Source organism: Macrotis lagotis, chromosome 1 (assembly GCF_037893015.1).
Source record: "Macrotis lagotis isolate mMagLag1 chromosome 1, bilby.v1.9.chrom.fasta, whole genome shotgun sequence".
Taxonomy (NCBI): Eukaryota; Metazoa; Chordata; class Mammalia; order Peramelemorphia; family Peramelidae; genus Macrotis; species Macrotis lagotis.
The window spans coordinates 432,257,445-432,272,558 of NC_133658.1; the positions used below are offsets into that span (position 1 = coordinate 432,257,445).

The window sequence follows — 15,114 nt, forward strand, 5'->3', positions numbered from 1 at the left end:
TGAGTTCAAATCCGGCCTCAGACACTTAATAATTACCTAGCTGTGTGGCCTTGGGCAAGCCACTTAACCCCATTGCCTTGCAAAAAAAAAACAAACCTAAAAAAATTAAGTTAACCAAGAGTTTATCCATTTCTTTGTTTTTTGTTTTAAAAAAATCCAAAACAAAACAGCTTCTAGTTCTGCAGATTTGATGGTTTTTTAGTCTTTTAGTTTTGTTAATCTCTGCTTTGATTTTTTTCAATATTTCTTTTTAGTATTTAATTAGAGGCTTTTAATTTGTTAGTTTCCTAGGTTTTTTTTAATTGTATGCCTAATCTGTTGGTCTACAATTTCTCCCTTTGTTATTAATGAATAACTAGTACTTTGATTGCATCCAAAACAATTTGGTATGTTTTCTCATTGTTATATAATCTTTACTGAAAGTGATTGTTCCTATGATTTGTTTCTTTGACTCTTCCATTCTCTAGGATTAAGGTACTTAGTCTTTGATTTTTAAAGGGTTGTAGAAGGATCTGCCTTCCCCCAGTAATTTACAGGAGAGCTTGGTGGCACAGTGGATAGATCATTGACCTTGGAATCAGGAGGACAGGAAGTTAGAATCTGGCCTCTTGGGCCAGTCATTTAACCTTGATTGTCTCACATCCAGGACCATCTCCAGTTGTCCTGATCCACATCTGGCCACTGGACCCATTGATGGCTCTGGAGGAAAAAGTGAGGCTAATGACTTTGCATAGCACCCCCTCACTCACATCCAATTCATGTGCTTGTTATGTCATCAGCTTCCTGATGTTGTGGTCTTTTTCGAAAATGAAGGACAAACAATAAATGATCATAGTAATCTAGTGTTTGATAAACCCAAAACCCAGCTTCTAGGATAAAAACTCATTATTTGACAAAAATTGTTGGGAAAACTAGAAAATAGTGTGGTATAAACTTGGTTTAGACCAACATTTTACACCGTATATATGATATAAGTCAAAATAGGTGTATAATTTAGACATAAAGTATACTACCATAAGCAAATTAGAAGAGCATAGTTTATCTGTTAGATCTGTGAAGGAGGAAAGAATTCTTGACAAACAGGAGATAGAGAAGAATATTGAATGTAAAATTATTTTGTATAAATAAAACCAGTATAACCAAGATTAGAAAGAAAATTGGAAACTGGAAAATAATTTTCATATCAAAGTGTCTCTTGATAAAAGTCTCATTTCTCAAATACACAGAAAACTTAGTTAAAATTATAATCATATAAACTATTCCCAATTGGCTAATGGTCAAAGGATACAACTAGGCAATTTTCATTTGAAGAAATCAGAGTCTAAAATCATATGAAAAAAATCTAAATCACGATTGAAAAGAGAAATGCAAATTAAAATAATTCTGAGATAACACTTCACATCTATCAAATTGACTAATATGATGGAAAATAATAAATGTTGGTGAGGATGTGGGAAAATTGGGACACTAAAGCACTGTTGGTGGAGTTGCAAACTGATCCAATCATTCTGGAGAGCAATTTTGAGCTATACCTAAAAGGCAACATGTCCTTTGATTGAGCAGTACCACTATTAAGTCTATATCCAAAAGAGAGCATTAAAAAAAAAAATTAAAGAACCTCTTTGTACAAAAATATTTGGAAAATGGCTGAGCAAGTTGTGGTGAGAGAGAAGAAGGCAGTGTAGTTTAAAGTATAAACTGATCTCAGACTTATCCTCTTCAAGCTAACTATGCACATTCAATCTCAGTGGCCACCCCAAGGCAAAATGACTACTTGAAAAAACAATGTCCAGAGATTGGAGTGCTTTTCTGTGCCAGAACAATTTGTTACTGACTTGGAATCAGCACATCATTCACAACAGTGGAGTGGAAGAGGAGTGGGCAGCTTTCAGCCCTGCATTTGGCTCATCTGGGTCAGAATACTCAAAAACATTAAGACCTGATTTGATGAAAATCATGGGGAGATAATGAAAAACAAAAATTCCCCAGGGTTTACCAGAAGAATAGTTCATCCATTTCTAAGAAGGTAGCTTTGAATTTCATCAAAAGTAAAATACAGAGTGAAGCTTAGAGTGATTAAGTTTCCTGGCTCAGTAAGAAGGCATATGAAATTTTCTTTTATGTAGATAGTAATAATCCCAAGTGCTTTTATGATGCCCTGAAGGCATTATAGGTACATCTCAATTACACAGTGCTGAGTCAAGTAGATTAGTGATAAGGACAGGATTCTAAAGAAGTGGATTTGAATACTTCCATAGTGTTCTCTACAGACTGACATCAAAGAAGGAGCCATTGACCCTTTATCTCAAGATGAAGTCAATCCCTTCCTAGCTGAAATTCCACTGTAGAAGAGATTTTGAATTGCCATTAGGCTCCTTTCATGTGGCAAAGCACCTGGTGCTGATTCTGTTCCAGCTGAGATCTACAAGACCAGGGTCCCTGTTGCTTATACAAAAGTTGACTGGGGTGGGGGGTGGGGGGACAACTAGGTAATACAGTGGATAGAGCACTGACCCTGGAGTCAGAAGGACTGGAATTCAAATTTGGATTCAGACACTTAATACTTACTTAGACTTAACCCCTTTGCCTTGCAAAATGCCCCCCCAAAAAGTTGACTGAAATTTTTGGGGTTATATAACATGAAGAGGTTATCCCCCAAGAATTCAAGGATGCCTCCTCCATTGTTCATCTCTCCAAAGGTAAAGGGAATAGTTTGTCCCTATGACAATCACAAGGGTGTTTCTCTCTTAGTCACTGATGGTAAGATTCTTGAAGTTCTTGTTAATAGGCTAATTCTCCACTGGAAGATGGTTCCCTCCCTGAGAGTCAGTGTCTCTTTCAGAAAAGGTCAAGGAACAGTTGATAGTGTGTAGGTCAAGGAACAGTGATAATAGGGTGTTTACTACCTAACAACTCCAGGAAAAAGTCAGGAGCAGAACAGAAGTCTCTACAATGTTTGTAGATCTGACCAAGGCTTTTGATACCATCAGTTGTGAGGACTTATAGACAGTTATGTCAAAATTTGGTTGCCCAGAGAAGCTCATCAGTATTGTACATCAGCTACATGACGGTGTGCATGCTCAGGTTCTAGATGGTGGACGATGCTCTCGAGAGTTCCCAGTCACCAATGGAGTGAAACAAGGATATGCCCTTGCACCCATGCTTTTTTGCATGGTGTTTTCAGCCAGGTTATGAAACACTTTCACTGAGGAAAAACATGGCATCAAAGTCAGCTAATGCACTTTTGGTAAATTCTTCAACTTGAAAAAGGCTTCAAACCAAGATCAAAGTTTTAGTGCATGATTTTGCAGATTGTTGTGCACTCAATGCAGCCTCTGGAGGTGAGATACAGCAAAGTACGAATCAGTTCTCTGCAGCTTGTGCTAACATTGGCTTAACAGTTAACACCAAGAAAACAAAGGTGCCCCATTAACCAGCACTACACCATTCATATGTGGAATCATTAGTTACAGCAAATGGAGAAGTTTTGAATACTGTGGACAAGTTCACTTAACTTCGGCAGTGTCCTTTCCAGAGAGGTAAATAGTGACCATGAGGTTGACACACACATTGCTGGAGCTAGTTCAATATTTGGGAAATTCCAAAAGAAAAGAGGTTTTCAACTACTAAACTGAAGGTTGACAGGAACCATTGTTCATTATTGAATGATTGTGAAACCTGGACAGTCTACCAGTCTGCCAGGGAACTGACTCCATTTAAATTGTCTTCGAAAAATTCTGAAGTTAACCTGACAGAAGTACTAGACACTGAGGTCTTTTCATCAAACAAATTAAGCATTCAAACATTATTACAGAAAGTGCAGATCCCCAGCCCTGGGGCCAAGAGGCCCCAAGCCCACATACCACCTGTTAGGCCCAGCATCCACCCGACCCTGGGGTCCTGGACAGGCCAAGAATGATAGAACTTTGAACTACACTTTTGATTGAGAATTTCTGTACTAGCTATTTCATTGCAATCTTCAGACTGGTTTGGAGACTGAAGCTGTGACCCTGTTCTGCTCCTATGGTCAGAGATACACACCTCCTCTTTACTTTTGGATCTACTCAAGCAAAGTTAGGACCTGTCCTTACCATGGAATGCCACTACCCAAGGAGCTGGTTTCCTTTTTAATTTTCTCTGGATCTGTGGCTTAGAAGGTGGGAAATAAAGCAACAGAACTGCCAATTGACACCTCTCTTTATATCCTGCATGAGGTTGTTGTGCCCTTGTATGACTCGAGGACCTTGTCTTGCTCAGGTCATTTCTTCTTTCATTTTTTTGATGCACTCTTGGTCAGACCCTATTCTCATTATCCACAGACTGTAGTCTGTCTCCCTAAATCAGCCTGGACTTGGAAGATGATTTATTGTGATTTTTTTTCTTTACTTTCCCAATTAGGACTTGATATGGTATCTTTTTGTTATCGCTGTAGAAGAGTTCTGTTAGAGAAAATGGGCTGCAGTTCTTTCTTATACTCTGACATATTACTTCTGCCTCTTTATGTTTGATTTTTAAAAAATCATTATTTGATCCACTAAGATTTATAGCTTTTTCTGAGGTAAATTTGGGGAAGCTGAGCCTTTATCCAGTGTAGTCATTATAGCTAGAAACCCATGTTTTTAACAATAAATTAGTACCAGTGTCATCCATTGTTTTTGAGTTCTGTTTCCATTTAAAGTTTTAATGACATAACTGTAATCATTTTATATATATTATATATATTATACTTTTCTCTTTATTCTATGTACATTCAAACAACTCTTTGAAGCTTCTTTTGGTATATGTTGAAAAGTCTTGACGTAATTCTAATTGAATCTAAGCATTTTTAACAAAATTGAGGTAGTCTGTCATTTCAGTAGATTTCTTGTGGTGAAGTTATGAGATGACAAATTCTACAAGGTGGTAGGCATGGATTTATATGGGAGAAGAATTTTGCATTTTAAATTGTAAGCACAAACCTAGATGCAATTTCACTAATTTTTCATTATTCTAATCTTTTTTTTTTAGGGTTTTTTTTTCAAGGCAATGGGGTCAAGTGGCTTGCCCAAGGCCACACAGCTAGGTAATTATTAAGTGTCTGCGACCGATTTGAACCCAGGTACTCCTGACTCCAGGGCCGGTGCTTTATCCACTACGCCACCTAGCCGCCCCAACACCACACGTCATTTTAAGGTCCTAATTCATATTCTTTTTTTATTTGTTAACATTTTATTTGTTACCCAATTATATACAATAGTAGTATCTGCCTATCATTTTTGTAAGGTTTTGAATTCCCCCACCCTCCCTTTTCCTGCACTCCACAGAAGGCTGTCTGATAGTCTTTACATTGTTTCCATGCTATACATTTATATAAATTGAATGTGTTATAAAAGTAAACATAAACCCCCTCCCTGCCCAGAAGATGAGAAACCTGAAGAATAGAGAGAGAAAAAAAAATGTACTTCAATTTGTATTCAGATTCCAATGGCTCTGTCTCTGGGGTGAGTTGCTGTCTTTATCATAAGTCCACTAGAGAAGTTGCTTCAATATTTTTCACCCAGTTGCTATTACTAGCTGTATTTCCCTCCACTTTATTCCTCCTCACTCTCATTTATTCTATTCTCTCTCGCCTTTCATCCTGGTCCTGTCCAAAAGTGTGTTGAATCTGAGTACCCTCTCCCACAATCTTCCCTCTCTTCTATCACCTATTCGCCCCTTCCCTCCCCCCATTCCCCCTTATCCCCATCCCTTTCTTCTCATTTTTTTCTAGGGTAAGATAGATTTCCTCACCCTATTAAGTGTGTATGTTATTTCCTCTCTGAGATATTTCTGATGAGAATGAAGGCTCACTCATTCCCCCTTGCCTTCCTCTGTTCCACTCCATTGAAAAAGTTTTTTATTCACTCTTATGTGAAATTTTTTAACTTCATCTCCTTTCCCTTTCTCCCAGTACTTTCCTTTATCACCCATTGACTCCATCTTTTTATGATATTATACCATTATATTCCACCCTTTCCTATGTCCTGTCTATATATACTCCAAATAGCTCTTATAAATGAGAAAGTTCATATGAGTTATCAATATCTTCTTCCCATTCAGGAATATAAACAGTTCAATATTATTAAGTTCCTCATAGTTAGTCCTTCTCATCCACTCCCCCTATGGTTCACCAGAGTCCTGTACTTGGAGATCAAACTTTTTCTGTTCAGCTCTGATTGTTTCAGTAGGAAAGTTTCAGAGTCCCCTGTTTCATTGAAAGTCCATCTTTTCCCCTGAAAGAGGATGTTCAGTTTTGCTGGGTAGTTGATGCTCGGTTGTAAACCAAGATCTTTTGCCTTCCAGAATATCATATTCCAATCCCTCTGAGCCCTTAATGTGGATGCTGCCAGATCCTGTGTAATCCTGACTAAGGAGCCTCGGTAGTTGAATTGTGTGTTTCTGGCAGCTTTTAGAATTTTCTCTTTGATTTAGGAGTTTGGGAATTTGACTATAATATTCCTGGAAGTTTTTCATTTGGGATCCCTTTCAGGATGTGACTGGTGAATTCTGTAGATTTCTATTTTACCCTCTGCTTCTAGGATCTCAGGGCAATTTTGCTGTATTATTTCTTGAAAAATGAAGTCTCAGCTCTTCTCCTGATCATTTCTTTCAGATAGCACAATAATTTTTTTTTCTTCCAATTTTGGTTTTATTGCTCCAGTTTTGGAAATCTCCCCTTACATCATGAAATTTACATGAGGTAATTGTTTCTGTGCTCAGATCACCAACCCCTAGATTTTCTTTCTTTTTTTTTTTTAATTTATTTTTTTATTCTCATTTTGTACAAATGTTTTTTACATTAATAAAATATTCTTGTTTACAAATAAACAAAATACTCCTCCCCCCATGAATATAGATAGTCTTTGCTTGGGCGAAAAAAGTAAAAGGGAGAGAAAAAAATTAAAATTAAAAAAAAGAATAGTAATAATTGTAGGTATGGCCAGGTGGCGCAATGGACGAAGCACCAGCCCTGGAGCCATGAGCACCCGAGTCCATATCCAGCCCCGTAGACCCAACAATCACCCAGCCATGTGACATGTAAGCCACCTGATCCCCACTGCCCTGCAAAAACCAAAAAAGAAGAAAAAAAAAAGACCCAAAATAAAATAAAATAGTAATAATAGTAGGGGTGGCTGGGTGGCAGACAGAGCATTGGGCCTTGAGCCAGGAACACTTGGGTCCAAATCCGGCCCCAGGCACCCAAAGCTCACCCTGCTGTGTGGCCCCAGGCAGACCACCCAGCCCCACTTGCCCTGCACCCTCCCCCAAATAATAATAACAAAAAATGTGCTTCAGTCTTTGTTCCAACACCAACAACTCTGTCATGGGTGGATCACATTCTTTATGGTAAGTCCATCACAAAAGTTACTTCCATATTTTTCCACCATTGCCATTGCTGATCGCAACTCCCTCCTTTCTTATTTCTCTACTACCATGTACTATATTTTCTCTCTCCTTTCACTCTGACTCTGCTGTAGGGTCGCTGAGTGGCGCAGCAGACAGATCCCTGGTCCTGGGGCCAAGAAGCCCTGAGCCCCCATACCACCCCTTAGGCCCAGAATCCACCTGGCCCTAGGGTCCTGGGCAGGCCTTCCAATCCCAGCCCCTTGCAAGAAGTAAAAAAGAAAATGTGTTATATCTGACCACTCTCCCCCCATGGTCCATCCTCTCCTCCTTTATTCACATCCCCCACCCCTTCCCCCTGTTCTCCCTCTCTCTCCTTCTTACTCCAGATGCCTATACCCCATTGAGTATATTTGCTGTTTCCTCTCCTAGCCATCTCTGATGAGAGCAAACATTCCCTCATTCCCCCTTGCCTCCCCCCTTCCACATCATTGCAATAGTTCATTGTAATAAAAAAAATCTTATTATGTGAAATATCTTGGACTATTCCCCCTCTCCTTTTTCTTTCTCCCATTACATTTCCCTTTTTTCTATTGACTCCATTTTTACACCATATTTTATCTTCGAATTCAGCTTTCTCCTGTGCTTCAACTACAAAAGCTCCCTCTACCTGCTCTATTAACTGAGAAGGTTCATAGGAGTATTATCAGTGTCATTTTTCTATGCAGGAATACATGCAGTTCATCATCATTAAGTCCCTCATATTTTCCCCTTCTCCTCCACTCTCTAAGCTTCATCTGAGTCCTGTATCTAAAGATCAAACCTTCTGTTCAGCTCTGGCCATTCCAAAAGGAACATTTGAAATTCCCCTGGTTCATTGAAAGTCCATCTTTTTTCCCTGGAAGAGGACATTCAGCCTTGCTGGGTAGTTGATACTCGGTTGCATTCCAAGCTCTTTTGCCTTCCGGTATATTATATTCCAAGCCCTATGAGCTTCCAATGTAGTTGCTGCTAAGTCCTGTGTGATTCTGACTGCAGCTCCACGATATTTGAACTGTGTCCTTCTGGTTCCTTGTAATATTTTCTCTTAGCCCAATAATTTTTAAATTATTTCTTCTGGATCTCTTTTCAAGGTCGGTTGTTTTTCCAATGAGATATTTCACATTTTCTTCTAATTTTTGGCTTTTTTGGAAGACTTTTATTACAAAGTCATCAGCTTCCTTTAGTTCTACTCTGCATTTGAAGGAGTTATTTTCTTCAGAGAACTTTTTTATCTCCTTTTTCCAACTGGCCAATTCTGCTTTTTAAGGCATCCTTCTCCTCATTTGCCTTTTGTTTTGCTTTTACCATTAGGGTTAAACTGGTTTTTAACATATTATTTTCTTCAGCATTTTTTTGTATATTTTTCAGCAAGCTGTTGATTTGGTTATCATGATTTTTCTGCATCACTCTCATTTTTCCTCCCAGTTTTTTCCTCAGTCTCCCTTAATTGCTTTTCAAAGTCTTTTTCGAGCTTATCCATAGTCTGAACCCATTTTCTATATTTCTTAGAGGTTTTGGATATGAAAGCTTTGATTTTGTCATCATCTGAGTATGTGTTTTGATCTTCCATGGGACTGAAGTAATTCTCTATGGTCAGATTCTTCTTTTTCTGTTGTTTACTCATTTCCCCAGCCAAAGATAGCACTTCCAAGGCTTTGGCTTTTTTGGGGGGACACCCCACTAGGGCCTTTTATTCTTCCAAGGTCTTATGCTCTCTTGCTTGTGCTTTGATATGTAGGTGATCACCTCACTTCCTCTAGAGCTAAAAGGAGGGATCCAGCTTGGTTACTTAGTATGGAAGCCGAAACTGCAATCTGGATCTGAGTGTAGGCTAGCAGCAGAGTCCTATGGCAAGGTACAGTAGAAAAATCTCTGCAGACTTCCCTTACCATCTCTGGGGGTACAGGCTGCTTTCTCCAGATTCTCACTGTGTATTCTGCCTGGTGCTCCTCACTCCACACCCATTCTGGTGTAGCAGAGTTCTCTCACTGCCCCTTCAAGCTGTTGCTGGTGTTCTCTGTGCTGCAGTTGCAGCTTTTTTCCAATCCCTGGTCCTGGTGAAACACACCTTTCCTGCTGAACTTCTAAGTTGGACTGGGAAAATGTATCACTCAGTCTTTCTGTGGTTTCTGCCCCTCTAAATTTTGGCTAGTCATCATTTCTTGGCTTTTGGAGTTTGGGGGGGGGAAGGAGTTCCTAGGAAATGCTGCCTTCACACTGCCATCTTGCCTCTGCCCCCCCCATTCATATTCTTAAACATTTAAATGTTTTTTTATATTTCACAACTTGGGTTGATTAGTATTAGGTAATAATTCAGTTAACATTTTGCTTCATTAGATAGAATAGTTAGTTACTCTTATTTACTCTTGTAGAACTGCAAGGACCTGATTTGGTATCTTTTTGTTATCTCTGTAGAAGAGTGCTTTTGGAGAAAATGGGCTACAATTTTTTTCTTTTACTCTGCCATATTACTTCTGCCTCTTTATATTTGATTTTTAAAAAATCATTATTTGGGGTGGTTAGGTGGCACTGACCCTGGAGTCAGGAATACCTGAGTTCAAATCCGGCCTCAGACACTTAATAATTACCTAGCTGTGTGACTTTGGGCAAGCCACTTAACCCCCTTGCCTTGTTAAAAAAAAAAAAAAACTTTAAAAAAATCATTATTTGATCCTCTAAGATTTATAGCTTTCTTAAAGACTATTCTTTCCAGCTGGTTAGTACTGCCTAACTTTTATTAAATGAAGTAATCAAAAACACTTTTTTCTAATAATTCACCTAATCCAGTGAGGGTACTTCTTTCAAATGTCTCATGCTTTAGTGTGGTCATCTATGTGATTACTTTATTGTAGGAGGTCTGCCTGGACTGATCTCATGTGTCCAGTTGGATTCAAATAATAGCTAATGAAAGGTGATTAATTTAGTTGCATTATGAGTTCTCAATCCCTGCATTTCAGCATCTATTTATGTTTTCAAGATGTTTATGTTATTATTTCTCTTAGATATAATCTGTGAATTAAGTGAAATTTATTAGTATTCATTATTCATTTTAGATGTGTGTGGATTGAAAAAGAGAGTATAAACTCTGTTATTATTAGTGATGCCCCTGAAGATCTCCACCAGCAGATGTTGGTTGCTGCTTCTCTTTCAGTAAATGCAACTGGTAATTTAAATATTTCTTTCTACCTCTTTTATATCTTGTATTTCCTTATATGCTTATCAATAGCTAATGAACATAATTATTCTGTGAATAGTGAATATGCTGAATATCTGTTTTTTCAAGCTTTTTTCAGTGTGATATAGGAGCATGAAGCAAAGGTAATTTAGTTCTATACACTGCTTTTTTAAAATACAAGAACATTTACTTACTTTTAATCCCTTCCTGTTATTGTGCTTTTTATAGGATCTACTATGCTACTGAGAGAAACATCTCTGATGCCTCATATTCCAGGTCTCCCAGCTTTACTTAGTATGTTGTTTGCCCCAGTTATGGAACTGAGGTATGGATACATAAGAAACAATTGTTTGCCTATAAGGTTATGGCTTACAGCCATCATTCTAGAACCAAATGAACCAGTTTTAATTATGGGAACTTAAAATGTGAATAACTCATTGATTTCTACCCCCTTAATTTTCCTAGTAACACCAGAATTTGTCTCATGTGAGATCTCAGGCAGACTAAATTTTCTCTATGTGACAGATTAATTTAGGTTTTTGTAAGGCAAAGGGGGTTAAGTGGCTTGCCCAAGGCCACACAGCTAGGTATATCCGAGGTTGGATTTGAACTCAGGTAGTCCTGACTCCAGGGCCGGTACTCTATCCACTGCACCACCTAGCCACCCCAAGACAGATTAATTTAAACTGGATAAAACTGCAAAAAAGATTTTTACACCTGGGTCCAAAACAGCTCTCTTTTCTTCTTCTATATAGCCTAGACTTACATTGCTTTCTCCTAAAGGGCAAGACTGGGGGTTGGTTATGAATTTGAGTCTGTACTAGACCAAGGGCTTCATCTCTGGTAATGGTATAGAAGAGGGTTGTGATGGTTCATATCCTATTTAAGAAGTTCATGTTGTATTGAGAAAACATGGGAGTATGAAATGGAGCATTAAAATCTTGGGCTTAGGTCAGAAAGGAACATTGGATTATGATATAGAATCCCAAATGAGGTAGCTAGATCTGCTTTAGCACCTCTTTAACAGGTGATTATCTAGTCCTGCATACATATAGTATTGAACAGAACCTTACTGTCTCATGAAGGGGTCCATTATTTAAATGAAAATTAATTTCTGAGTTTGTGAAGAATCCATAGAAGCCTATTACTTGTATTACCTTTAGACTATAACTGGGGCTTACCTACTCTTCCCTCCCTAAATACTCTTTATAAAGTAGTTAAATATTCATGTTGTGCACATAGTTTTAGAAGGGCAAATAGATGGTAGTTGGCAGGGAAGGAAAAGAGGGATTTACTTAAGGATATCTAATATGCCCTCTTTGCTAATCTTACTTATCTTCTTACTAATTGTCCCCTTCTTTCAATCAGTCTTTATATGTTAGAACTTGAGAACTTTACAGCATCCTAGCTGCTCTCCTCTGAATGTTTTCTATCTTAGCAATGTCCATTCTAAAATGTGGTGCCTAAAATTGAATACAGTACTCTACATATAGTGTGACTAGGATCAAGTACTGCAGAACTATTCCCTAGGCCTGAGGAAATGCCTCTTTTACAGGTAGCCTGATATTATGTGTATTTTCTTGACTGCAGTAAGACAGCTTACTAATGTTGAGCTTTAAAAAAATAAACTTAGCTGTATTTTCCAGTTGTATTATTGTGTCTAAACATATTTCTCCCATCCTGTATCTGTCAAGTTATAATTTTTTGAATCTGTTTGCATTCTTATGCTTGACCCATTGTTTTAGCCTATCTTTTTGAATCATGAATCTTCTTTGTAAGTTAACTCCCAGCTTTGTACCTTTATCTAAGGCACTGATAAAAATATTAAACAATATAAGATCAAACACAGATCCCTGTAGGACAGTACTAGAGATTATCTTCAGATTTGATATCAAATTATTAATAACTACTTTTGGAATCCAGCCAGTTAAATCCAGCCAGTTAACCAATTCTGAGTGTACCTAATTGTACTATCATCTACCTCACATGAATCCATCTTTTCCAAGAATTACATGAATGTATTTATCAATTTTTGTTTTTGCTTAATTTAGGTAGATTTTGTTTAGCTACAGAGATACAGCATGGTTAAATACGGAAAATGCCTTTCAATATGGCAAATTTTCACAAAAAAGGGATGTGATCTGTTCTATGTTCACTAACTTCAAAACCTTTAATAATAAATAAATTAGATTTTATTTTATTAGCTCTTTATTGTGGATTTGTATTACTCTTAGTTGCACCACTATTTGCTTATTCTCCCATTTTTCTTTTCTTGTTTTTTGCAATGTAATGGGATTAAGTGACTTGCTGAAGGTCCTTCACACAGCTAGGTAATTACGGTCTGAGATTAGATTTGAACTTAGGTCTTCCTCATTTCAGGGCCGGTGCTCTGTGTTACCTAGCTGCCCTATTCTCCCATTTTTCCATTAGAATAGAAGAAAGCCTTAAAGGTTAGCTGGCACATCCCCCTTATTTTATATGCAGGGTGATTGTGACCCAGAGAGATGAAATGAACTTCTAAGGTCTCAATTATAGTAGAGTTGGAATCTTGAGCCCAAGTCTGCTGATTCTAATCCAGAACTCTTTTCAATCTAGTATTGTAAATACATTATCAAATCTTATTTATTATACCTTTTTTTAATCATTTGGCAACCCACCCCCCTTATCTGCTTCTTCTCTTAGTGTCTTAATCCAAGACTTTATTAACCACTTGATGTGGACTGTGACAGTGTTGTCCTAGGAAGTTGTTCCATCTCAACTCTTACTTGCTCAAACTCTGACAGACTTAACTCTCTTTTGCATAGATATGATCATTCCACTCCTGCTCAAGATCTATCTGTAGCTTCATATTGTCTAGAAAGTAAAGTTTAAGCTTTATAGGTTGGTAAGCAATACGTCCCACAGTCTATCACCACCTGACTTTAGAGAAAACTCATATGTGCACTCTTCTACATTTCAATCAAACTATGCTTTCCTTTCCCCAGAGAAGCATTTTTTATTCTTGCCTCCATTTTCTAGTCTATTTGGAATGGCATTTTTATATATTAACTTTCCCTGTTACAGTATAATTTGAGGTGGTCAGGGACTAATGATGATATAAATTTTGTATCTTTTGGCAGAGAAAGCATAACACAGGAGGCTTAACAAATGTTTGGCAAATTTAATTCAATTTAATAGTCAATATTAATTAGTAATTAAATATTAAAGTTTGTTTAAATAAGACTCAACATCCGTCATTACAAGTACTATCATAAAACAAAATTCAAATATTGGGAACTCAAATTTAGGTTTTTTAGGTCAGTCATTTCCCAGCTTTCTCATAATGTTCTATATTATTATTATTGGTGATCTCTCTAAATTGGTTTTATGCACTGAAATTTTAATTTCTACTGGAATTTGATTTGAATAGGAATGTATAGTATTTGATTTTTGTAGTTCCTGTCAAATGATACCTAGTATTCAAATTTTCTTATGTTCTTTAGGGTTGATCAGAGTGGAAAATGTTACACTGGTGCCCTTTGTGGTTTGGGCTGGAACCCAACTACTGGAACACCAATACTGCCAGAACATGATATTGAATTGGCATTTGATGTCCACTTGAATGTTGAAGACATTGTTGAGGTAAGATCATAGGATCTTAAGATAAAAGAAACCTTGGAAGCAAAGATCACTGATCTTTGTTAACCTTGTAGTTTGAAGAATTTTATTAACAGAAACAGAAAAGTTGGAGGGAGGGACCATATTTGGATGAAGAGGAGTTTGGTGAATTCAGGGAAATAAGGAGATTTTATGGGGAAGTGAGTCCAACAAGCTATAGGTAATAGAGGGTGAGAATTCATGGGAAGAGAGATTGGGTCTAGAAATAGAATTTCAGTGCTTTTGCCTTAAGATAATTAAAACTATGAGAATGGATAAGATTGGCACTAGAAGGTGCAAGCATTTATTAAGTACCTCTACAGAAAAAAGAAAGGACTTTAAAAGTCTTTTCAAGAATTTGAAGGGGCGGCTAGGTGGCGTAGTGGATAAAGCACCGGCCTTGGAGTCAGGAGTACCTGGGTTCAAATCCAGTCTCAGACAGTTAATAATTACTTAGCTGTGTGGCCTTGGGCAAGCCATTTAACCCCATTTGCCTTGCAAAAACTTTAAAAAAAAAAAAGATACCAAGAAAGGAGTGAATCAGACAAGAAAAATGTCATGAAAGCCTAGTGAGGAGAAAGCATCAGGGAATAGACATTAAACCATACCTAATTAGAAAAATAAAAAGGACACAAAAATGGAATGCCCATCAATTGGAGAATGGCTGAATGAGTTACGGTATATGAATGTTATGGAGTGCTATTGTTCTGTAAGAAATCATGAGTGACTGGACTTCAGAAAAGCAAGGAAAGACTAGCATGAACTAATGTAGAGTGAAGGGAGCATAACCTGGAGAACATCATACACATTAACATCAACATTGTGAGATGGATCAACTCTGATGGGCATAGCTCCTCTCAACAGTTCAGTTAACAAAGACAACCCTGAAGAACTTATTG

General features: G+C 37.6%; 1 protein-coding gene across 2 annotated transcripts in view; it reads left to right on the forward strand.

The window, feature by feature from the left end:
* TDRD9 (tudor domain containing 9) overlaps positions 1 to 15,114 on the forward strand; it is a 191,194-nt gene that overhangs the window by 171,749 nt on the left and 4,331 nt on the right. For both annotated transcript variants that reach the window (XM_074213215.1, XM_074213216.1), the window contains 3 exons: positions 10,458 to 10,567; positions 10,808 to 10,904; positions 14,062 to 14,200. In XM_074213215.1, the coding sequence (XP_074069316.1) occupies positions 10,458 to 10,567; positions 10,808 to 10,904; positions 14,062 to 14,200 (346 nt within the window). The remainder of the gene's footprint in view (positions 1 to 10,457; positions 10,568 to 10,807; positions 10,905 to 14,061; positions 14,201 to 15,114) is intronic.